A 24,401-nucleotide genomic window follows, 5' to 3' on the forward strand; every position below is an offset into this window, starting at 1 on the left:
AAATGAGACTCTCAGTGACAGGCCATTTAGCCGCATAGCAGATGCTATGTGCACGCTACAGGTATCACTATAAAAGAATGGGGAGGTTGAAGGGACATTGGTTAAATCAAAGGTAATATATCTTTTACAAACGGCTTTCATAATTGTTATGAGTCATCTGGCTATGCTCCACAAAATGTGCAGTTATCAATGTACACAGAATATTGAATTATCATAATAGTAATGAAAAAATATTTTTTTATAAAAAGTCAGAGACACAGAAATACTATTGCTAATATGACAGCCTAGATTACTGTATTTAAAATTAGAATCTTGCTGAAATATAGCTAGCAAATATTAACAGTGAGTGAAGATATCCTGTATGGAGTTCAACTCACTTTAAATAAAAATATTATCTGTTTGGGCTCTACAGCCTTCTATCATTCCCTAATGAAAAAAGCAAATGATGATGTATATAATTCACTGTCAGCATTTAGAAGAATTTAAGACATACAGAATTAGTTATCAATATATTTCATATACATATACAAAACTCACAATGACAATGTCACTTCATGTGTCTAAATTTATTCACTACCTACATGTGTATTCAATTTTGATCACAAGGGCCTTATTGCAACCTCTAGATCATAGCAAGCCACTCCCTAAGTTAATATAAGCTATGACATGTGGGTGAGGAATTTCCTTATGTAATAATAGCACTTGTTCATGAAAGAACTTGGTATGCAGTACAAGAACCATGCACTTTTGTCTGAGCTTGATTTCTTTTTGTGTGTGTGCGCGGCTTGTGGGATCTTAGTTCTCTGACCAAGGCTCGAACCCAGGCACCCTGCAATGGAAGCTCGGAGTCCTAATGACTGCACTGCCAGGGAATTCCCTGAACTTGAATTTTTGATTTACCACAAATTAGATATGTTGGACAAGTAACTTAACATGTGTTAGACCTGGCTTTCTTATCTGTAAAATAAAAACAAAATACAGTCATCATATTAGTACTCTGTAGGATTACTTTAAATAATAAAGGGCATAAGGTCTAAACTGCATCTAAGTGGTCCATATACTTTCTATTAAACCCATTAAATAATGAACTTGGAAAATATAGGAAATATTTACCATGATCTCTTAGAGAAAGTGGTCAAACTAAATGTCTCATAATGCTCCATTTTAAATAGATAAATAAATCATAACACCAGGCTCTATACCTCTTGCATCTTCAGTGAACTAGAAAGTGTAGTCTTCTCATATGCAAGTCAGCAGAGGCTAAGTTTTCCCAGCATAACAAACATTGCCAAGCTATTGCTAGGTTTCAACAACAAAGGCTTATTTCTTGCTCATATGATACGTCCACCTTGGAGTGGGTGGGGCTCTACTGCCCACTGTCCTATTTCAGTGACACAAGCTGCCAGAGTCTTCACCATTTGGATCATCATCAACTGCTCTGGCTGAAGAAGCAAACCTAAGAAATTGTGCCTGGTTCTCAAAGGCTTCCTCTAAGAAAGGAATGACAAGGATTGTTTCCTCTCATATTTCCTTTATCTCAAGTCGCATGGCATACCTAAGGGTGCTGCAAGGTCAATTTTCTCATGTGCCCATAAGGATGAGAATCAACTATATTTGCTGAAGAGCATAACTGACAACTTTATATTCTATATCAATGTCATTAGGCAATCTGGAAATGTTGCTATATGCTTTAAATATCTAATTTTAAAGATTTTATGACTAAGTAAAATTTTCATAGGTTATACCTTGACTTTGTGTTAATTTCTAATGCTCTATAAATAGATTATCTGCATGAATCCAAAAGTCCAGGTTAAAATTCATATATTGTTGTCTTCATTTATCAGTGAAATAACTAATAAAGCAGTTCATGCAAAAGACAGCAAAATTAACTAACTCTGTACCCATATAAAGAGTTCACTCATTTTCTTTAGCAAAATGATTAAATTTAATAATAAATAGGACATTCTCTGAAAATGAATGAGTAGAACTACTTGTTACTTTGCCATAAGGGGATACTATCTAAAAATTAAATGTATACAACAATGGAATATTTAACACACAAAGTACTGAGTATACTACATTAGAAGATTTTAACAAAATTTATGAGACCATTGTGAGGTAATTGTAGAAGGTATGAACACACTGAGTGTTGATAGCCTTTGTCATAGCTTCCTAGAATTTGGTTGAAATAAATATTTTTATCAAAATGACCCAGAAGTCATTAGAAAAGTCATTACACAGATTCTTATAAAACTGACCATACAGTAGCAAGTAAAATTTCTCTGAATACTCAGTGTTATTTATTAATCTCTCTTCATCATAGTCTGTATTTATATGAGAAAACAAACAATACAACACTTAATGAAGTCACCATTTATTTTATTTTTATGATGCTGAATCAAAGCCTTGAATGATTTGTTTCAGACTAAAGTGGATAGGTGACCAAATTATGAGTTCTAATAAATATGCAGACTCTGATAGCTTTAGAACAAACACATACATATATTGAGAGATAATTCTTCATAACAAATACATTTAAACTGATAGAAAAAGCATCATATTTTTGTGTTCTGATGTTTCTATATAATCTATCGTGTTATTGGGAGGAGAAATACATGGCAACTGTTCATGCTATTATTCAGATTTGAGTGATAGAAAAGACCAAAAAATAAATAAATAAAGCCCTCAAAATGCTTTGGTAAAAAAAAACAGTACAATATAACATAGAGGTAAGGTATTTTTGTTTCTTAGAATTTTTTTTAGAATATGCTTACTGAAAAGATGAATGGTGTTATACTTTTTGTGACATTCCAAGAGGTGGTGAATGAGGTAGGTTGAACCAAAACCTCGGCAATGTTTGTCCAAACGTATATTTTGTTATCTCAATCATCAATCAATCAATATATATTGTGATATATAATGTGTCTCTTAAATAGAGCACACTTTACTAGTCTCTGTGCAATGATAAAAAGAAATATGATCTTCTCTGCCCTCAGAAAACATCAAACTTTTTTTAGATAGTTGGGATGATGGCACTGATCTAGGTACGGAAATACATCAGGCAAACTGGAACAGGTAGAAGACATTTGGCAGAAGGCCTTTCGGGATCTAAATCAGAAATCGTTACATAAAACACCTGCTTGGCATTCTACAACCATCTTATTTCAGATGATGTTAAAAAACTAATTAAAGTACAAAATAAAATTTGGTTATGGCAAAGATGATATTCATAATATATTAAATATGACAAGCCAGACATTGATGAAACAGAGTGGAAACAGTGAACAATCAGAACAAACAGCAGTGAAAACCAAGATGGTTTTGCTATATCAGTCTTGAAGCAGACTACTGTGCTGAGGATATCTATAAATCACAGTAGAGCCAATGAACAGATTAACACAATAAACTCAAACATATTCTATATTGCGAGACTCACAATTGAGACTTGATATTATAAAAAGCTTATTTTCTTGATCTTACTCTTATATTCCAATTACCAAATGGTAGAAAATTACTGTGTAATAAGTATAAGCATATGATGGCCAAAAAGCTTCACTCATGAGAAGGCAATATTATGTGATAGCTAATTTAGAATTAGAATTTTATATGTACTTCCTCTAATCTAAATAAAGTAACTGAATGACAAATGAGGTAGCTGAAGTTTTAAGAGGTTAAGTGATCAAAAAGCTTGTTACTGATAAAGCTTGTTTATCAGATGTTCCCCAATTTAGTTTGGACACAATTATGGGGACAGTGGGTTGACTGTGTCAAAGTTCACTTAACAATATATTATATATCACCTTTCCCCGTTAATATATAAGACTGTAGAACTTCAGATAGCAAGAGCAAAACATATATTTCCATCTAAGATTATATGGTGAGAATATGATATTTTTAGTTGCTGTGTCTGAAAAGCCAACTGTGCCTGACATTATGTCTATTCACAAATATTCTGGATCTTCTTCTAGGCATATGGTAAAATGGCATTTCTCTGTTTCTTTTGAAATTAGGCTTGGCCATAAACAGTGATCATAAGTAACGGAGCTGCTTTTCAGCAGTTCTTATAAGAACCAGTGACAATTTACAGTACTTTTTCCATGGCCTTCATGACCAGACCACTTCAGATGGTGACACTTCCTTCAGCCTGAATCCAGCACTGAGGACAATGCAGTGCAAAGACTCCAGCTAACCTGTGTGGACATGTAGACGAGTAAGAAATGAACTGTGTTTTTAGCTGAGATTTTAGGGGTGTTTATTACTATTGCCGTGTTACCAAGCTGATCTTGACTTATACAGAAATGGAAGCCAAAATGGAGGGGACAATCTGTGCTGAAGTAAGCAAAAGCGTAAATTTGTGACACCGACTTAGTGGATCATGGCTGTGTCAAGGTCACTTTATCAGAGGCTGGAATGATGACCATCACATTAACCAGTGGGGAAACAGCTGGTAAAATGGCTACCTGTGGTAACTGGGGATGAAGATCACGTACCCAATAAACTCACAGTGCCAGGGACGATGCCAGAAAACAGAATGTTAGTTCTGATGAAAACGACTGTTTCTGGCAAGGTATGGCAAGATATTACCCTCTGTCACAGTGACACATTGCTCCAGATGGAGGCTGCACTGTTAGCCCAAGTCCTGGAGGGAGCAAATGTCGAGAGGACTCCATAGCTGACTTGCCATGGACAAGTGGTGTGAGAAAAAAAATTAAACTGTAATGTCATACTCCAAAGAGAATTTTTTGATTGTACATTTTTTAGCTAATTACCTAGATTGTGTGTCTGATACACTGCATGAAACTTAGAAGAGAATTAGTGAGTATGAAAGCAAAAATAAAAGGGAATAAATAGCAAAACAATGAATCAGATAGAGTTGAGGCAACTGCTTCTCAACCCCTAATATTAAGAGATAATTTATTTAGTTACAGTGGTCAAGTAAAAGTCAGTCTCATAACATGGATAAAATCTGGTGTGTGGCCTCCATGTTTCTTGTCAAGACCACAGAATAGGTTAACTTGTTTTAGGGAGTATGTTCAACAGAATGTGTAGGACGCAGTAAATACTCTCACTGGACAAGGCGCAGGTAAAGGAGTTTAACACAATCCCATGATTCAAATGAGAGAGGGAGGAAAGGAAATAGGGTGAAAAAGAAAAGAAAAAGCAAATTTGGAAAACAGATCTAGGGAAAACTGGGTGTGGCTGTTGTGTAATAGGGAAGAATAAATCTGACTCCATACTGGATATGTTTCTTTCACTTTAACCTTTGTATTCTATTGCTTTTGCTGCAAGTTAAGAAAGTTGCCTAGAGCCTAAAATATACAGGAGCCATTCGTAAGGCTCTGACCTTCAAAGGTATAACAGTTTTCCATTCATATAGAGATTAAAAGTTGTGAAACAGAGAATAATATTTGTCTTATCTAAGGTTTACAGGACATTGTGACCTGACCTACGTAGACAGCTGCAAGAACAAAGGATTCTGACACCAAGAAGTTTGCAGCAACCAAGGGAAGTTTGCACCCCTTCCCCTTTTAGTATAAAAGAAGCCTGAATTCTAACTCTGGTAAGATGGTTCTTTGGGACACTATTCCACCATCTTCTTGCTCTGCTGGCTTTCCAAATAAAGTCACTATTCCTTGCCCTAACAACTCATTTCTTGATTTACTGGCTTGTCATGCAACGAGCAGTATGAGCTTGGACTCAGTAACAACTGGTCCATGGAACTGACTGAGCTCCAATAGATAAAAGACCAGTAAACTTATACATGATTTGTAATGCCAAAGAAACTATGACTGCAGGCCAAAAAGCATGTGAAATTTAAGATTAAAATCACCTTTGATTCCCAATGTTTTCCACCTTGCATTGCTCAAGCATCTCCTGTGGTTGCAAGATGGTTCTTTAAAGCTCTTCTGACTGCATTATTTTTTTATATCTAAGAAGAAAAATGTAGAACACTTCCTATAGCTATTGTGGAAAAAGAGAGAATCTTTTGTCTCTCTGAGATACTCCTAGGAAATATATTTCTGGGTCTCATTGACCCAATTTTTCATGTATCTTGAACTGACCTTTGTAGCTGGGGGAATGGATTCTTGTGATTTGCTTGCATTAATCAGAGAGCAATTCTGGATCTCAGTATGAGCTGAATCTCATAAACTGTGCAATACTAAGAATGGGAGTGGGAGATCCTCAAAGAAAAATCAGGATGTTTTAGTGTCAAGGAAAGAGAGAGAACACTGAGAGGAAACAGTAGGCTTTTATTAAAGTTATAACATGTAAAGTGGACTGTTAGTTAAACTTCAAATGTTTTATTTAAATATACTTATTTTCCCTGGAAAATATCCTTTTCCCATAAACTGGTAATTAAGTATCATCTGAGGGAGAAACTGTTTTCATGAAAGAAAATTAAGAATAGTCCACATAAAAGTAACAAGAAGAAATACATTATTTTTTTAAAGTTTGTAAGTTTAAAACTTACAAAAGTTAAGTATAAAAATAAACCCGGGCCTCCCTGGTGGCGCAGTGGTTAAGAGTCCGCCTGCCGATGCAGGGGATACGGGTTCGTGCCCCGGTCTGGGAGGATCCCATATGCCGCGGAGCGGCTGGGCCCGTGAGCCATGGCCGCTGGGCCTGCGCATCCGGAGCCTGTGCTCCGCAACGGGAGAGGCCACAACAGTGAGAGGCCCACATACCGCAAAAAGAAAAAAATAAAATAAAATAAATAAAAAAAATAAACCCAACTTTTATACTACATTTTGCCATTACAGCATTAGAAAGTTTATCCATTTTCAGATGAAGTGTTAAATGGACAGTATTCTCTAAAAGTAACACCTAGACAATTTCATTACCAGGTGGCCTCCAGCTGCCATTCTTGGTTCATCAAATGAGTATCCTTACATTTAATAGGACATGATCCTGATAAAGAACTATGTGGATAGCATACAATACACCTTAGATTTCCTATACACCAGTGATAACACCATTTTGCTAAAGAGGTCATGTCAAAAATTTCTAAAAGATTTATGTTCTCTGTAAATCAAGCTCTTTAATTTTTTCTTAAGATTATTTATTACTTGTATCATCATATTACATAGTTACAGCTTAAATAATTAAGTTTCTTATTCATCCTCAAAAGAAGTGAGGATAATTCAGAATATCATATGGGAAAAATACCACATTGTTATCTATTTAGTGGTTTTTAAAAATTTTCTGGCAATTTTGGTAAATGGTTGCAAAGTCCAAATTAAAATAAATTGTAGTTTTAATCATTTAGATGCATCAGTAAAACTGTAAGGACTTCCAGTTTTTTCATTAGGTTCAAATCCTTGATCCAGATCTGGGTAGAAGTAGTCTCTAAGTAATTGGTAACAAAATTTTTCTTTTTATCTAAGTAAATATAATATATAAACCAGTTTTTGTTCGGCACTGCTACTGTGAGGGTGCATGTGAGTTCTTTGTTTTTTCTTTTTTTCTGTCTCTATTTTTCTCTATATCTTTTCCTGAATTTTTATCCTATATCCTCTCTTTCACTTTAATCAATGGTATATATATGCCATCATTATTTCTTATTAAACAACATTCATTTGTTTCTGAAAATGTAAAGGTAGAGAATGGATAGATTTGTTTAAAATATAGTTCTCTCAACCAATACTTCTCTCAGATGGCAAGATATGAAAAGAGAAATGCATTCTATTTTGGAATTTTCTGACATTTTTATTTGCAGGGAGTGAAACGTGTATTTTCCAGGACTTTTTTTACAGAACAAAATGAATCATATATAATCAAATAAAAAAAGAGCTTAGCATTATATGCTAATCTGATCTACTGTTTGACTTTTACTCTTGGTGATAATAGAAAACACATACAACAGAAAGATATTTACAAACAAGTTATCCTGACCCAATAAAATTCACAATATATTTTGCTTCATTTTGTGTTGTGACTGGCATTCTCATTCTGTATGGTTACTCTGTGCACTCTAATTTATACACTTCCACACGTATGTTATAATTTTTGTTTAAGGAAGAATTTCCTAAATGCTGATGCATTATTCTATTTTGATAAAATAACAGATACAAACTTATTTTTTCCTCAGCTTCAATAAAAATAACCTTCAGATACATTAATTATTTGCATTTTAAATGAAAATTAAAATTTTTAAAAATTCAAGTTAATTTGAATTAAATGTTTGAAAGTAACCTAAATTGCCAGCACAATTTGTATTGTCTGTCTAGAATACACCTGGATTTGAATTTTAGGCTTGTAGATTAAAATACACAAATAACTATGTATTTTACCTAAAATTCAAGGAAATCTCTAAAGAGTTTGCTTGCACCCACTGTCACTGCTTTCCCAATCACCAGGAAAATGAAATAAGCTGGTGCATTTCCTTACCATCAAGGTACTGAGAATATAGTCTATCAACTTAAAGGTGTCTGTGGGTGGTGGTAACAATTTAGAAATCTTTTCCCAGTGCAATCTCTGCCTCATTACTTCTTGTATTTTGTTTAACTCTATGAGGGAAAAAAAGTTTTATTTCTCAAAAACAAAAGCTCTTCTTAAAACTATCAGGCATGCTCATGCACTACTTTTGAAAATAGCCCAGTAAAAATAGAATGTGTTAATCAGTCGTTCAGTTCTAAGAGTGAATAAATGAATACAGTTTTGCTAAAGAGCTAATGTACTAAAAAAAAATTTCGGTTCATTCTTTAACTATCTATACATTGAAATTGATAAAAGAATACCCTCAATATTATCTAGGATGGGTCATAAAATTTACAGCAAAGTAGGGTCACTCCTCCAGTTAACTATGAATCAGCTAAATACACTGGATACCAATTGGAATAAATAACTAAATGTAAACATTTTCAATCTTAGAGACAGTTTCAGAGATATCATGCAAAAAAACAGATTTGTCCTGTAAATCACTGTTGTCCTAACATTAACACAACTGAACCAGTATGGTAAGAGTCTGTTTTTAAACCTAAGATGGCAACCCAAATATGAGTTAAGATTAAAACATCTGATTTTATTAATAGTACTAGCTTTTAAGTAGTAGTTCAAAACCTCTGGACATTGAATATTTCTGACTAATTTTTGACCAATTTACTACAAATTTAGGCATACAATATGTAGCAAACTTTAAAAATATTGATTCATTCAATTTTTCTGAGATTATGTTCTTCAGATTATTTAGATGTCAAAATTCTTATTCTTATTTTTAAAGTTTTAATTAAATTATGATATAAATACAGTAAAATGCACATGAGTATAAACCCAGAGAATTTTCAGAAACCCAACATACTACAGTAGCCAGCCTATGGAGCAAGGAATCTTGAGTTTTTAACACCAAATGAGACACCCAGACCCTTATCTATCACATCAGCCCTTGCCTCAGCAAAGGCACCATATTGCTGATTTGGAATAGCACAGCTCAACTTTGCCCATTTTTATACTTAATATAAATGGAATCACTTTATATAAATATATATACACACACATATATACACTATATAGTATGTATACACACTATATATATAGTATAGTGTATATATATATATATATATATACACTATATAAAAAATATATATATATTTCAATATGGTTTCTTTTGTTCAATTTGATGTTTGAGAGATTTATTCTTATCATTCTGGATGGATAGTTTATTCCCTTTGCTTTATAGAATTCCATTGTGTAAATATATCACAATTTTTTACTCTATCTTGTGGACGAGCATTTGGTAGTTTCCACTTTAAGAGTGTTAAGAATAATGCTACCGTGAACATTCTTGTACATTTTTGTATATTTGTTGTTGCAAATATGCAAATATTTCTTTTGGGTTTCTATCTAGGAATGAAATTTCTGGGTCATAGGATATGATACATTTGCCTTTGGTAGATGTTGCCAAATGTTTTTTCCAAAGAGAAAAAATATTAATTACACACACCCACCTTTATTATGTGATAGTTCCAGGTGTTTTAAGTTTTCACTTATTTTCTCTGTCTCTCCTTCCTTCCCTCCCTCTCTCCCCTCCTTTCCTTTTTTTTTTTTTTTTTTTGTAATTTTAGCCATTCTGGTAGATGTGTAGTGATATCATATGACAGCTTTATGGCTTTATTTACCTTTTTTCTGATGACTAATGCCATTGAACACTTTGTCATATGATTATCATTTGAAGTTCCTCTTTTGCAAGGTGTTGAAATAGTTTGACCATTTCTTTATTGCTTTGTCTGTATTTTTCTTACTGATTAAAAGGAGTTCTCTATATATTCTCCATAGGAGTTCTTTGTTTGACAAATGTATTGCAAATATATTCTAAGGGTGTCTTTTGATTACAGAAGTTTTACATTTTGTTGTATTCAAATTTATTTTTTGTCTTTTACATTCAGTATTTGAAATTCTGTTCGTGACGTTTTTGCTTATTCAGGAAGATCTCCTATGCTTTCCTCTCAAGCTTATATTTCTTCCTATCTTTTCGTATTTAGATAAGCAATGAATCTGGGATTGAATTTTCTGGTGTGATGAGCAAAGATTCATTTTCTTTATGCACAGACGTCCAAATGACCCAGTATTATGGAAAATACTGTTTTTTTCCTCTGCACTGCAGGGTCACCTTAAACGTAAATCAGAAGGCCATATATATGTAGATCTTTTTCTGGACACTCTTTTCTTCCATTGGTCAGTATGTCTATTCTTAATTTCCCACAATTTATAAGCTTTAAGTATCTAATAGTCTCCCAGATTTATTCTACCTAAGATTGTCTTGGCTATACTAAGTCTACTGTATTTCTATATAAACTCTAGAATCAGCTTTCTGGTGTGGGGGGAGAATTATAAGATGTTTTATTAGAAATGTGTTGAATAGATTATTTTGGGAAGACTTGACATCTTTACATTTTGAGTCTTTTGATCCAAGAACATGATATGGTCCTCTACTTAGGTCTTCCTTTTTTTTCTCAGATATATTTTGTCTTTTTCAGTGTGGATATTTTTACATCTCTAAAAAGTGCTGTTTTGTTAGATTTATTTCAAGATATCTGATATTTCTGTGTTACTCTTGTAAATGGTATCACCTTTAACAATTTCATTTTAAACTTGTGGTATATGGCCACACAAATTACTTTGTATGATCTTTTATGCTGTGAACTTGCTAAATTCATTTATTTATTCAAAATAGTTTATCTTTTGAATTTTCTAGGTACAAAATCATATTATATTTGAATATGATAATTTTATTCTTCCTTTCCAATACTTATGCCTTTATTCCTTTTTTCTTTCCTAACTACACTAACTAGAACTTTGTGTACATTTTTCAATAAAACTGGTGAGAATGGACATCAGTATATCATTCCTGATCTAAGGGGGAAACTTCAAATTTTCACCATTATACATGAAGTTTTTGTAGAAATTGTTAAAATATGGAGGGTTCCAGAATTCCAAGTTTGTTCAAAGATTTTTTAAAAAATCATGAATAAGTGTTTTTTTTTCCCTGAATTTTGTGAAATGTTCACATGATCCTATTCTATTTCTCATTTGTGATGAAATCTGATAGATATTTTGAAACAAATTAATCTTAAATAAAATTAATTTAGTCATAATATAGTATTATTTTTATGTATTGCTCTCTAAAAATTAATTATATTTTGTTAGAAATTTTGCATTGCTGATCATAAGATTGTTTATAATTTTCTTATTCTATTTCTGAAAGAAGTTCCTTGGGGGAAACATTTTAATAATTAGATACATTTTTTTTCTGATACAATGAATAACTTAATCTTCATCTCTTTTTCTGTCAAGCTTGGTAAATTTACTTTTGGAAAAATGTGTCTATTTCATCCACATTGGTCAATTTATTGGTGTAAAGTTCTTTATAATGTCCTCAGAATTTTTATGATTTCTGTAGTCTCTCTAGTGATGTATCCTTTCACTTTCCTGTCATAGCAATTTTGTATATTTTTCAATTTTTTTCTTGATTACTTTTGGTAATTATTAAGTTTATTAATCTTTTCAGAAAACCACCATTTGACTCGATTTTCTCTACCTCCTAAATGCTTTCAATCATATTAATTTTTCCTATTGTCTTTGTTCCTTCTCTTTAATTAAAGGGAAATCTAAATATTTATTATTTTAAATGGTTAAGGCAAAAGCTTAAATACTTGATTTCCAGGCTTTTTTCTTTTCTAAATTATACCTCAGGCTATAACTTTCTCCTGAAACAATCCTTTACCTGATTTGTCCTATTTTCTTTATTGAAACACAAGTTTTGATTTGTCCTATTTTCTTTATTGTTCAGTTCAACATATTTTCTCTTTTTTACAATTTTCTCATTGACTTAAACTTTTGACTTAACTTCTTTTTCATAGATTATTTAGAAGCTTAGAATTTAATTTTCAGGCAGATGAAGTTTGCTCATTTATCTTCTAGTTACTGATTTCAGTTGGATTCCATCATGTTCAGAAAACATATTCTAAATAATTTCAAACTCCTGGAGTTTGTTCAGGCTTACTTTATGATTCAGCATGTGGAAAAACTGGGTAAATATTTCATGAGCACTGGGAAAATGTGAATTCTATATTTTTGTTGTTGTTGAGAGTCATATATATTTTATTTTAGTCAAGTCTGTTAACTTCGTTTTCAAGTTCAATAAATCTTCCCTGATACTCAATTTGTTTGTTCTTTCATATATTAAATAAGCATGTTAAAATGTCACACTATGATTCTGTATGTGTTTTTTGTTCCTTTTAGTTCTGTCAATTTATCTTCATGGTTTTTGGGGCTCTGCTTTTAAGTATTGACCAAGACAGCCTGAACATTCACCACAGCTTCACTAAAGTTTAAACAGGTTTCTTCCTTGACTTCCTTTTTCTTTAGAGAACTTGCAATTGTAAAGTATTTCTTTGTCCCTTAAAGAAGTAAATCTTCTTCAAACAAGATATGTCATTCTCAAGGATCTAGGAGTCATCCCTTTGACTTGGAATCTTCAAAGGAAAAGGAGATAGTATGCTTTTCTCCTAGTCTCTGTGGAAAAGTAGAAGGCCAACCTCAATAAGGGACAATTAGGAAATACAGACGGCCTAATCAGGTGGACCACCCTCTACTAAAATACCAATGGGTCAATGATGAAATCCAAGGGAAAATTAAAAAATACCTTGAGACAAATGACAATGAAAACAGAACCATACAAAATCTATGGGATGCAGCAAAAGCAGTTCTTAGAGAGAAGTTCATAGCAATACAGGCCTTCCTCAAAAAATAAGAAAAATCTCAAATAAAGAACCTAACCTACCACCTGAAAGAATTAGAAAAAGAAGAACAAATGAAACTTAAAGTTAGCAGAAGGAAGGAAATAATAAAGATCAGAAAGGAAATGAACAAAATAGAGATTAGAAAAAAATCAATAAAACCAAGAGTTGGATCTTTGAAAGGGTAAACAAAATTGACAAACCTCTGGCCAGGCTCACCAAGAAGAAAAGAGGGAAGACCCAAATAAACAAAATAAGAAATGAAAGAGGAGAAGTTACAACTGATACTGCAGAAATGTCGACCATTCTCCCTGCTACTGTCCTCTGGTACTTTTCCATGAACTAATCCCAGTGTTTTCAAAATTCTCCTGTCCTTTTTATCAGAGGAGTTGAGTTCAATCTTCCTTCCCTATTGTAAGTCTCTAACCTTTATTACAAGAGTCTTTAGCAGTCTTACTTGCCTGTTTAGCTGGTGTGGTGTAATTTTTATTTTGCAATTCATATAAATTAATAATTATGATATTGATTCCTGTTGGATTGAGTACTTTATTACTATGAAAATTTTTTAATCTCAATTAATGTATCTTGCTTTCAAATTTACCTTAGTATTTTTTGGCTAGTGTTTACATTACATATTTCTCCACCATTCAACCTCAGTTTATCTATGTCTTTATCAGGTCTCTAGTAAACAGCAAATAGTCTTTTATTTATTTTTATTATTATTAACCACCAGTCCTACAATATTAGTCTTTTATTTAGACTATTTAGTGTAATAAGAAAATAGAATATTTAATATAATAACCATTGCAGTGGAATTAATCTGACCCAACACATTTATTGTAAAGACAATCCAAACCTTCCTCTTTCCGCTGCATTGATCTATTTGACCCAGATGATTTTCCTCCTGTTTTCTACTTTATTTTCTTATTATGGAGTGATCAAATAATTTTTATCTTATTTTATTTTCTTGACTATAATTAAACATTCTTATTTTAGTAGATATTCCAGAGATTATATTATTCTTGATTTATTTCACTCTAATGCAAATTACATCTCTTAGCTCATCCTCAACAATGCCAGTACCTTGGGAGACTTCGAATATTAACTCTTTCCATTCACCACCCATTATAACACTATTATCATATATTAAAATTCTACATATATTTTATGTCCACATCACCTCATAATTATTATTTTGTAAGGTTGATATTCACTTATATTTACTCATGTATATTTGCCATCTCTAGAATTCCTCTTCCCCTTTACATATCTATGTTTTCATGTAGCATTTCTTGTCTGAACACATCTTTATTTTCACCTTCATTTTTGAAACTCTTGTGGAACGTTACATAATTCTAGATTGACTGTTATTTTCTTTAGCATTTTAAATATGTCAAAAATCTGTTTTTGTTTTGATAAGTCAGGCTCATTACGAGTCCAATGAAAGTAAGGTCTTTTTTCTCTAGTTATGTTAGAAAATTTTTTTCTGTCTTTTTTCCAACAGATTTACTATGATACACTTATCTGTGGTTTTCTTTGTATTAATCATTCTTTGTGTTTGCTGTGCTTTTTGAATCTGTAGGTTGAATTTGGAAGTTTTCAGTTGAAAAAAATTTCATGCATATCTCACATGCTTGCCATGCATCTATCCAATATTTCGTTGTTGCTTTTCTCACTGCTTCCATTTCTATCTATTCCATTAACCTCTCTTCCTGTTCACTAATCCTGTTCCCCACTATGCCAAGACTCCTATGAAAACAAAATTTTGAGTTATTTATTTCAGATACTGCATTTTTATGTTTTAGAAGGTCCTTGAGTCCAGTTGTATAGATTCCAAATCTCTGGTGAACTTTTCAATATCTCCATCTACTTTATCCTTCCTTTCCTTTCATTTTTTGAGCATTTTAATAATAATTATCTGAAAATTGTTCCTATTAATTTCAATATCTGGATCATCTTACATCTTTTTGATATTAGCCATAAGGTCTTATCTGCTCACATATGTTGTAAATTAGAGTTTTATGTTCATCATAAATAAAAAAAAAATTGCAGAGATTTTAGAAAATGTTTTCCTCCTCAAGACGTCACTCTCTTCATATTTAACAGACACTATAGGGAGTTGATCCTAAAAAATATCAGGATATGAGCTATATCAGTGTGGGGTTATACTTGTAGAGAACTCAGTCTGGCTCTGACTCTCCCCTGTTCTTAGGGTATGGCCCTGCAGAACTTTCAGTTAAGGACCTGGTGAGCGTTTGCTACTTCAGGCCTGTAACACTGCAGAAGACTCAATGCTATCATTCAGAGGTTTTCAGTTTATCTCTTTAGGAACATCTGCCATGGGTTAAGGCAAATGCTTTAAAGAGAAGACTGGTCATATATTTGAAACTCCTAAGCCTCCAATTTTCTCACTTTAATCTACTATGACTGACAAATTTTTTTCTGATTTCTCTGTCCTGGAATGCCAGCATTTTTCAGGGACTAGTCCTATATTCTCATCTTCTAACTCTGCCCTGAATTGATAAATGTGCCCCAGGGGAAAGTAGTTATAGAAACAGAGTGTCACTTCCTCATTCGCTCTGGGGTTTTCCATCCTTCCCTGTTTTATTTTCAAGCTCTTCCCTCTAGAGTTTTTATCTCTTAAGCACCTAAAGTCTGCGGTAAACTTCATTAAGTTTGAAAAGACTTTTGAATAGTTCTTTAGCATCCAGCACTATCTGAAATTCAGCAAATATCTTGTGGTAAAACTGAACTTCTTTAGGCCCACTGAGTCCAGAATTTTGTCATTCTAGTGTCCATAATCACTAGAAGTGTGTTGATTTTTCTTTCTCCCATCAGCCACTCTCTGCCTGAGGAAATGCAGAGTCCTCAGGCTCTGTTCTCAGAATTAAATAAATTAATGAATAAAATGAAAGAAAGAAAGAGAAACAAAGAAAGGAAGAAAGGAAGGAAACAAGCTATGGATCCCACACATCTCATGCCATAAATTTTAGTCTACTTAATTGTTGTTACTTTTATGATCTATTATGTCTTTAAAAATATAATTTTAAAAATTATTCAACTTTTTAGTTACTATCAATAGAAGTATTGGCCTACTTCAATCTACTACATTTCACCTGGAAACAAAAAACCCAATGCTCATTTGGTGATTTTTAAAAATACAGTCGCAAGGCAAAATAATAGGGGTGGCAATCCTATGTGAGTTCCACAAATACGGGGTTTCGAAGATTCCCTGGTATAACACATTATACATTATCTAAAAGTGTTGCATTTCATGATTATTTTTAACATCAGATGGTTCTACTTGAATATTACATATTAGATTTCTAATACATTACTTATGAGTATTCTACTGGAAAAACAAAAGAAGAATTTGAGGTTAGAAATAAATGCATTTCAACAATGTCAAGGAGATATGACTTTTTGATTCTTAGACAGTTTTTGCTATTTGTATATAGAGAAATATTACCCTAATAGAGGAGGATTATATATTATACACTATTTTGATCAAAATATATCTTAATAAAATCTAAATTTATTAACTCTTTCTAAATCTATTTATCTACCCTTTTACTTTATAATTTGGTGGTTCTACTACACAAAAAGATGAGGGTTTGTTGAAACTATCAATTGTGTTTTTTCTTGTCTGATGTTAGCTGTGGGCTTGTCTTATATGGCTTTTATTATGTTGAAATATGTTCCTTCTATGTCTAAATTAAGTGTTTTTATTATGAATGTATGTTAAATTTCATTATCATTTTTAAGTGTGCTTGGTTAAATGAATCACTGGAAAAATTATGACATTCAAACATATAAATCTGATCTCTTGGCAGTTACAACCTCTCTTGTCACTTTGAAAGTTAGCCATGTCCAACACTTTTGACTAAATGCTACATAATTACACTCACCACATTCTGGGGATTTTTATTATTCTATTACCATGAATGATTATATATATGTTGTTATCACTATTTTTCTTTTCATATTGAGGCTATTCTTATCCTTTTATTAAAGTTCATTGCTTTATGAAATGAAGGCCATTACAGGTTACATAGTCCATAAGTAACAATATTGAAAACACAATTATGCACTCATAAAAATTCAGAAATAACAAAAACAAACTGCACAAACATTAAGTCAAAACTGATCTGAATTTGGTTTAAAAAGAAGTAGTTGAGTGAAAGTGCATGTGCGTGAGATTCACTTTAATGTAAAGTAAGTATAGAGCATTCACACTTTGGATCTTGCCTCACAAGTGAATCTCAGGGGCCATGGGAATAGTCCAGAGGGGTATCAGAGGTATTGGACTAAGAACGCCACCTCCCATATCAATAAACAAGAAACAAAGGCTGTTGTGGCCATCAGCCATCAGCCATCAGCCACCTCAGCCACTACAGCCACCCTGTCGTGAGCCCTGAGGGAACTCAGGATGGAAACAAGATACCAGCTCTCAAGCTATCAGCCTCTGCAGCCACCCTCATACGGTGCACCCTGAGGAGGCTCAGGATGAGAAAGCACAGGATAGGTTTCTATCACCAGGATGGCACCTAAAGCCAGGATAGCACCTCAGCTATCTGGCCCCAGATAGCTGAGGTGCATATCAAAGGAAAGAGTTCAGTGAGCTTTGACTTTGCATCTTCCCACACCCAGAAAAGCACTAAATTCCTTAACTTGAGATACCTGGTTTTCCTTAATTAACAGTATCTTTTGGATAACAGATACTGTTCCAACTACCTGGACTCTATATAGGAGTCTTCCAAAACTCCTATATACGCCGGCTCCTCCTTTACCTCTTTGGAGCCCTCCCTCAGAGCGATCTGAGAGTCCTGTCTCCTGGGCTTGAAGTGCTCAGAAAATCCGCCGAATAAAACATAAATACATAATTCTCAACTTCTAGGTTGTGCATTTTTTTTCAGTCAACAATTTAAATTCTTATATTGAGAAAGGCAAGGACTTTCTTCATTAAATGACGAATAAATCAGCTCAAGAGCAGGCTAGGTTCTAGTGCCAATAGTACATAGCAATACACAAAGTACCATATACGCATGCAGTAAAATACTGAGTAACTGACAATGAAAGCAATACACATGTCCATTTGAAAGAATAATAAGGATAAATTGAATAAAATCCTCCGAGTATGTAATAGTTTCTCCCAAAAGGGTAAAACAGTCTTCTCAATATGGCAATTTTTTTTGGCAAAGTTTAGAAGTGTTAGATAAAATATATGTCTTACCTGATTCCTCAAAGTCAATGTTGTAGGATTTCCAGGTTTCAGTTACGCGAAGAAGATTCTCCTCCATGGCTTGAATGTCCATGGAGGGGCAGTTGCATTCTGGAAACTTGGGACCACACTGACACCAGCAGTCATTGTCCTTGCAGATAAACTCTCCCTCTGAATTGCAAGCTATGTAGCTCAAAGCTGCTTGTACAAAACGCTCCTGAAGGTAGTCTGGAAGGAGTACTTGCAGCCCTTAAAGAAAAAACCAAAACAGTAAGTTTACTCTGATAAGGAAAAAAGCATAATACATATCTACATATTCACAAAAAGTCAAAATTTGAGTATACTATTATGTATTTATGCATATTTTAAAACAATCATTAGAAAATTATCGAAGTCTATAAAATTGCAAATATTTATAATTCTTTTTAATATATACTGACTCCATGAACTGTTCAAGAATCCTGGAAACTGGGACTTCCCTGGTGGTCCAGTGGTAAAGAATCTGCCTTCCAATTCAAGGGACGCAGGTTTGATACTTGGTCGGGGAACTAAGATCCCACATGCCGTGGGGCAACTAAGCCTGTGTGCCACAACTACTGAGTTTGCGGCCTCAACGAGAGAGCCCATGTGCTGCAAAGTACAGAGCCCATGCACCCTGGAGCCTGCACACTGCACTAGAGAGAGAAAACTCTCATGCCACAACTAGAGAGAAGCCTGCGCGCCACAGCGAAGAGCCAGCCCACAGTGAAAAGATCCCACACGCCTCAATGAAGACACCGCATGCCACAATAAGACCCGAGCCACAACTAAGACCCGATGCAGCCAAAATAAATAAATAAATAAAATAAATTTTTTTAAAAAGAATACTGAAAATTATAGAGGTGTTTAATATCTCAGACTATTTGATTTTGTTTTTTAAACTGATTTGATTGACATTTGACTTAATTGATCAGAATATTTGGTTATTTTTATATAATGTAGATAGAACCTATCTTCCCATACTTTTGAAAAGAGATGTATGCATTTATTTTACACTACTTGATTTCAAATAGTTTTCAATATTTTCATATACCTTTAGCTGATGTTCTATCAGCTCACATCTACATAGATATCATAATGCAAAGGGTTTGTGGCATCAGCAAAAGAGTTATAAAATGTTGCTATAATGCTTACCTCATGCCACTAACAACACATAACTTTATATGAGTTTATTTTTCATATGATCACTTAGATTGACTACAGGGAAACTATTAGACTGATTTAATTATTTCACAGTTTATTTCCTTGTCATGTATTAAGGCAGCCTTAGTGATACAGTTTATTTCTTTTCTACAAGCAAGTTTAGTAAATTTGCTAACTCTTAAGAAAATATAAAAAATGAAAGTAAGGCTATAAAATTAACATTTGGAGATCTCTACTAGTTTTACATTTTATCATTTCTTGCTACATAGAAAAATCTAATCAAAAGGGTAAATATTCAATGTAATAAAATAAACATAAGAGGGAAAACTTAGTCAATACCTAATTGCTATTTACTACAAAATTTGATTTTTACAACTTTTACATGTCTCCTTTCTAACAAAAACAAAAAGACCCACAATTTTTTGATACAACCATCATCTATGAGGTTAATTCAATTAAAATCGTGAATTAGCATTCAGGAAAAAAATCTACTTTGTAAATATCTTGACAATTATACCTATCTCATTCTTTCAGATTAATTCTCCCATAGGTGGGTCAGGAAAAATACTTTTAGCACTTATATATTTACTTTATTATTCATTTTAATTTTACCTCGAATAAATAACATTTATGGAATGCCTTCCATTTGGAAGAGACTTTCTAGGGAAAGTACAAATATGAAGATGACCTAAACATATCCCTGCCCTAAAGGTGCTTGCATTACACTTAGGAAAAATAAAAGAAGTAATATAATATGTAATATTAGAAGTATGTAATAATATTATACAATAGTACTTAATAACTACTAGAGTTGGGTTACAGATAATTCACTAGGTATGATCAATTGTTCCATAAAAAAGGCAGACTGGAACAGTATTTGACACATGGACATGCTTCAACATTAAGAGAGGTTTTTTGTGGCATAGGATAATGCCATTAACAACATCACACACAAATGAACTGTGGAATATATTTTTTAAAATAGCAACTAGCAGTATTGTTTTAATACATTTGCAGTATAAGAATGCAATGAGTGAGCTGCTTAGAAAAATAAATCTAGAGTAATGTTATTGGGGTTCCCATAACAGGGTGAAGTATATGGAATCAATTCATTTGTATTTAAATGATGTTTAACAATGAAGGTACTCTGAGTGGTACGTTATTTCGATATAGAAGATATAAAGGAAAAAGATCAGTTTAGACGGAAGACTAAAAAATATCTAAACTAAGGAAATGGTGACCAAAAGGCAGTTTAGGAAACAGGAGGAGTTAGTATCTACTAGACACTACTTTATTTGATGTAAGGCAGGTGAAATATGTCAAATGACTTCAAGGAATAAAATGATAAAGCTAGAAATATTCTTAAATGATTAGTCCTATGGGTCACCAAATTACTGTATAGTTGAGAAATATCTAGTGATTGCTTCTGACAATTGTGCCATTCAGTGTTAAAAACAAAGTCAGAGTCTCTGTTAATGTGACTCAGGAGTCCAAATATACTTATTTTAATATTGCATGTTTTAACATCTCAGGTAACTGTAAGTCTATGGACCAGATATATGGAACCCGCTGATTATGTCAACCTTAATTTTACAAAAAAAACACCACACAAAACAAAAAGAAATTCAGAGAATTTATGTTACATTTAAAATGTCATAAACAAAGTCATAATTGTCATAATTTTCCATCTGTAAAAATGATAGTGCCTTTGCAGAAATAGAGAAGGCTGGAAACGTAATTTGAGGAGGAATGATTGGTGGCAAGAAACGATGAGTTCAGTCTTAGACATGCAAGGATTTCTGCTGTATTATCTGTCTTTATCTATCTATCTATCTATATCTATCATCTACATATTTATCTATCTCTAAAGAAAGGAAACTGACATTTTGTAAAACCTGCACTAAAAATAATAAAGATTTTTTGGAAAAGAGCTCTACAGACAGACCACTCAAAATTTTATAATTTTATAACTAGACCGCTAATGTAAACAATAACTGATACCTAGAGAGAAAACTTGAACTGCCTTGGTAGACAACTCAGAGGGACTGGGGGCTGTCCTATAAACCTTTTCTTTTTGGGTACAGAAACAATAGAGTACAAAATACTGATAAGACTATTATTAGAGAAAGTCTACTTGGTGACGAAACAAGGCTAAGGAAGCTGAGTTCTGAGCCTGGGGGATACTGTGAAAGTGAGCATGAGGCAGGGAAACTGCTACAAGCTGACAACCACACAGTAAAACATGAATGTATCTGGTATTGGAGGACCAGTTTTTTTAACTAAACTTCTCACTAGAAACAACTAGAAAATATAGATAATATATTAAAATAATCTGTTTATACTGTATAGTGCAGAAAACTATATCCAATATCTTGTAATAACCTATAATGAAAAATAATCTAAAAAATTATGTAGAGAGAGATTCAGTTCTCTATATATATAGAACCAAATCACTTCTCTGTACACCTGAAACTAACACGACATTGTAAATCAACTATACTTCAATTTTAAAAAATCTGTTTAAAGGGATCTGAAGTCCAATAAAAGTGAGGATGTCTGGACTAACCTGGCAAGAAGAATCCCTGAGGAGTGAACCAAACATTGGACACGGTTTTGTTTTAGAGTTTTGTCCAGTTAGCAAAACAAATACTGAAGTTTCAAACCAGCCATGATAAAGATGGTAAATTCCTTAGGATTTGTTGGACTACAGAAAGGCTATATACCCATTAAGTAATTAAACAAACAAAAAATTAGCTTTCACAGGTCTAAAGCATACTTTCAAATGGGTCAATCAAAATAGACTGAGGTACTACGGGAAACAAAAGAAATCTCTGGAGAAAGAAAACATCATCAAGAATTTTAAATTATTTGAACAAATTTTCATGCACAGCATCAGAATTCAATAAAAGATAATGAGCATATAAATTAGAAAGATAAAGAGGTTATCAAATATGAACTATAAATTAATTTTAGTCACCTGATCAAAAATTAAATGACAAAACAGACAATTTGACAGAGAACTGGAAATTATAAATTATAACAAAATGGAAATTCTGCAAATAAAGTATATAAATTGGAGTAAGGAAGTAACTAATGAACTTAACAGCAGACCAGACACAGTTGAAGAGATAAATAGCAAACTGGAATATGTCGGAAAAAATATTGGGCACAGAATAATAAAATGGCAAAAGGACATAAAGAACAGAAGACAGTAGAAAAGATACATAGATCAGGACTGAAAGGTCTAAAAATACATTTAATTGGAACCCCGGGATGTGAGAAGAAAAAGAAAGAAGCAATATTTGGTGAATAAATTATGTAAGAAATTTAAGAAATTGTTGAGAGATGAAGAAAATTGTAATATGCATCACACAAACACAAGTTCTAGCAAGACAAACAACTAAGTAAAAATGACCAGCTGACCAGTGTTTTTCAGTGATGCTTTGCTCATGTCCTACCTAAAGGAGTGTGAAAAACTAAGGACTCCCTTGAACATGATAAAGTTGCCATCTAAAATTTTTATAATACATTAAATAGACCAAAAGTAGGTAATCTGTTGCATTATGAATATTTATATTTAAAAATAAAAATACTACATCACATATCTATATGTACCAATGGAATCTAATCCTGGCAATTCAGCATCTAATATCATCTTTTAAAAACAATAAATGTGAAAACAGTGTGTGTGTGTGTGTGTGTGTGTGTGTGTGTGTTCCCTACTTGAAGCTACCATTTCATTCCACTATCCCTGCAGATATTTGTACTAATATACAGCATTTTTAAGAGTAAACATCTTTTCTTAGTCACAGTCATGTCTCTGCTATAAACATAAATAACTGGAAATGTATATATATTTTCCTGAAAACTATAAATAACAAAAATCTTATGGCATAAATTATATAATATATAGTTTTCTAATAATGAAAATCTTTAAGTAATCACTTTTGATTGAATTTTTATTATATATAATTACAGGTAATATACAATTCAATAGATTTAAGTGTATTACATGATTTGATAACTTTTTAAAATTATTATTTTTTGTCCCCATATCCCCTCCCTCTTGTGCTTCCCTCCCACCATCCCTATCTTATCCCTCTAGGTGGTCACAAAGCACTGAGCTGATCTCCCTGTGCTATGCAACTGCTTCCCACTAGCTATCTATTCTATATTTGGTAGTGTATATATGTAAATGCTACTCTCTCACTTCATCCCATCTTACCCTTCCCTGCGCCTGTGTCCTCAAGTGCATTCTCTAAATCTGCATCTTCATTCTTGTCCTGCCCCTACGTTCATTAGAACCTTTTTTTCTTTTTTAGATTCCATATATATGTGTTAGCATACAGTATTTATTTTTCTATCTCTGACTTACTTCACTCTATGACAGACTCTAGGTCCATCCACCTCACGACAAATAATGCAATTTCATTTCTTTTTATGGTGGAGTAATATTCCATTGTATATATGTCCCACATCTTCTTTATCCATTCGTGTGTTGATGGACATTTAGGTTGCTTCCATGTCCTGGAGACTGTAAATAGTGCTGCAATGAACATTGTGGTACATGACTATTTTTGAATTATGGTTTCTCAGGGTAGGTGTCCAGTAGTGGGATTGCTGGGTCATATGGTAGTTCTGTTTTTAGTTTTTTAAGGAACCTCCATATTGTTCTCCATAGTGGCTGTATCAATTTACATTCCCACCAGCAGTGCAAGAGTGTTCCCTTCTCTCCACACCCTTTCCAGCATTTATTGTTTGTA

General features: G+C 33.0%; 1 protein-coding gene across 2 annotated transcripts in view; it reads right to left on the bottom strand.

Moving 5' to 3' along the window:
• BRINP3 (BMP/retinoic acid inducible neural specific 3) overlaps positions 1 to 24,401 on the bottom strand; it is a 404,334-nt gene that overhangs the window by 116,913 nt on the left and 263,020 nt on the right. For both annotated transcript variants that reach the window (XM_060088666.1, XM_060088667.1), the window contains one exon: positions 18,469 to 18,705. In XM_060088666.1, coding sequence (XP_059944649.1) covers positions 18,469 to 18,705 — 237 coding nt within the window. The remainder of the gene's footprint in view (positions 1 to 18,468; positions 18,706 to 24,401) is intronic.

This window comes from Mesoplodon densirostris, chromosome 2 (assembly GCF_025265405.1).
Source record: "Mesoplodon densirostris isolate mMesDen1 chromosome 2, mMesDen1 primary haplotype, whole genome shotgun sequence".
Lineage (NCBI taxonomy): Eukaryota > Metazoa > Chordata > Mammalia > Artiodactyla > Ziphiidae > Mesoplodon > Mesoplodon densirostris.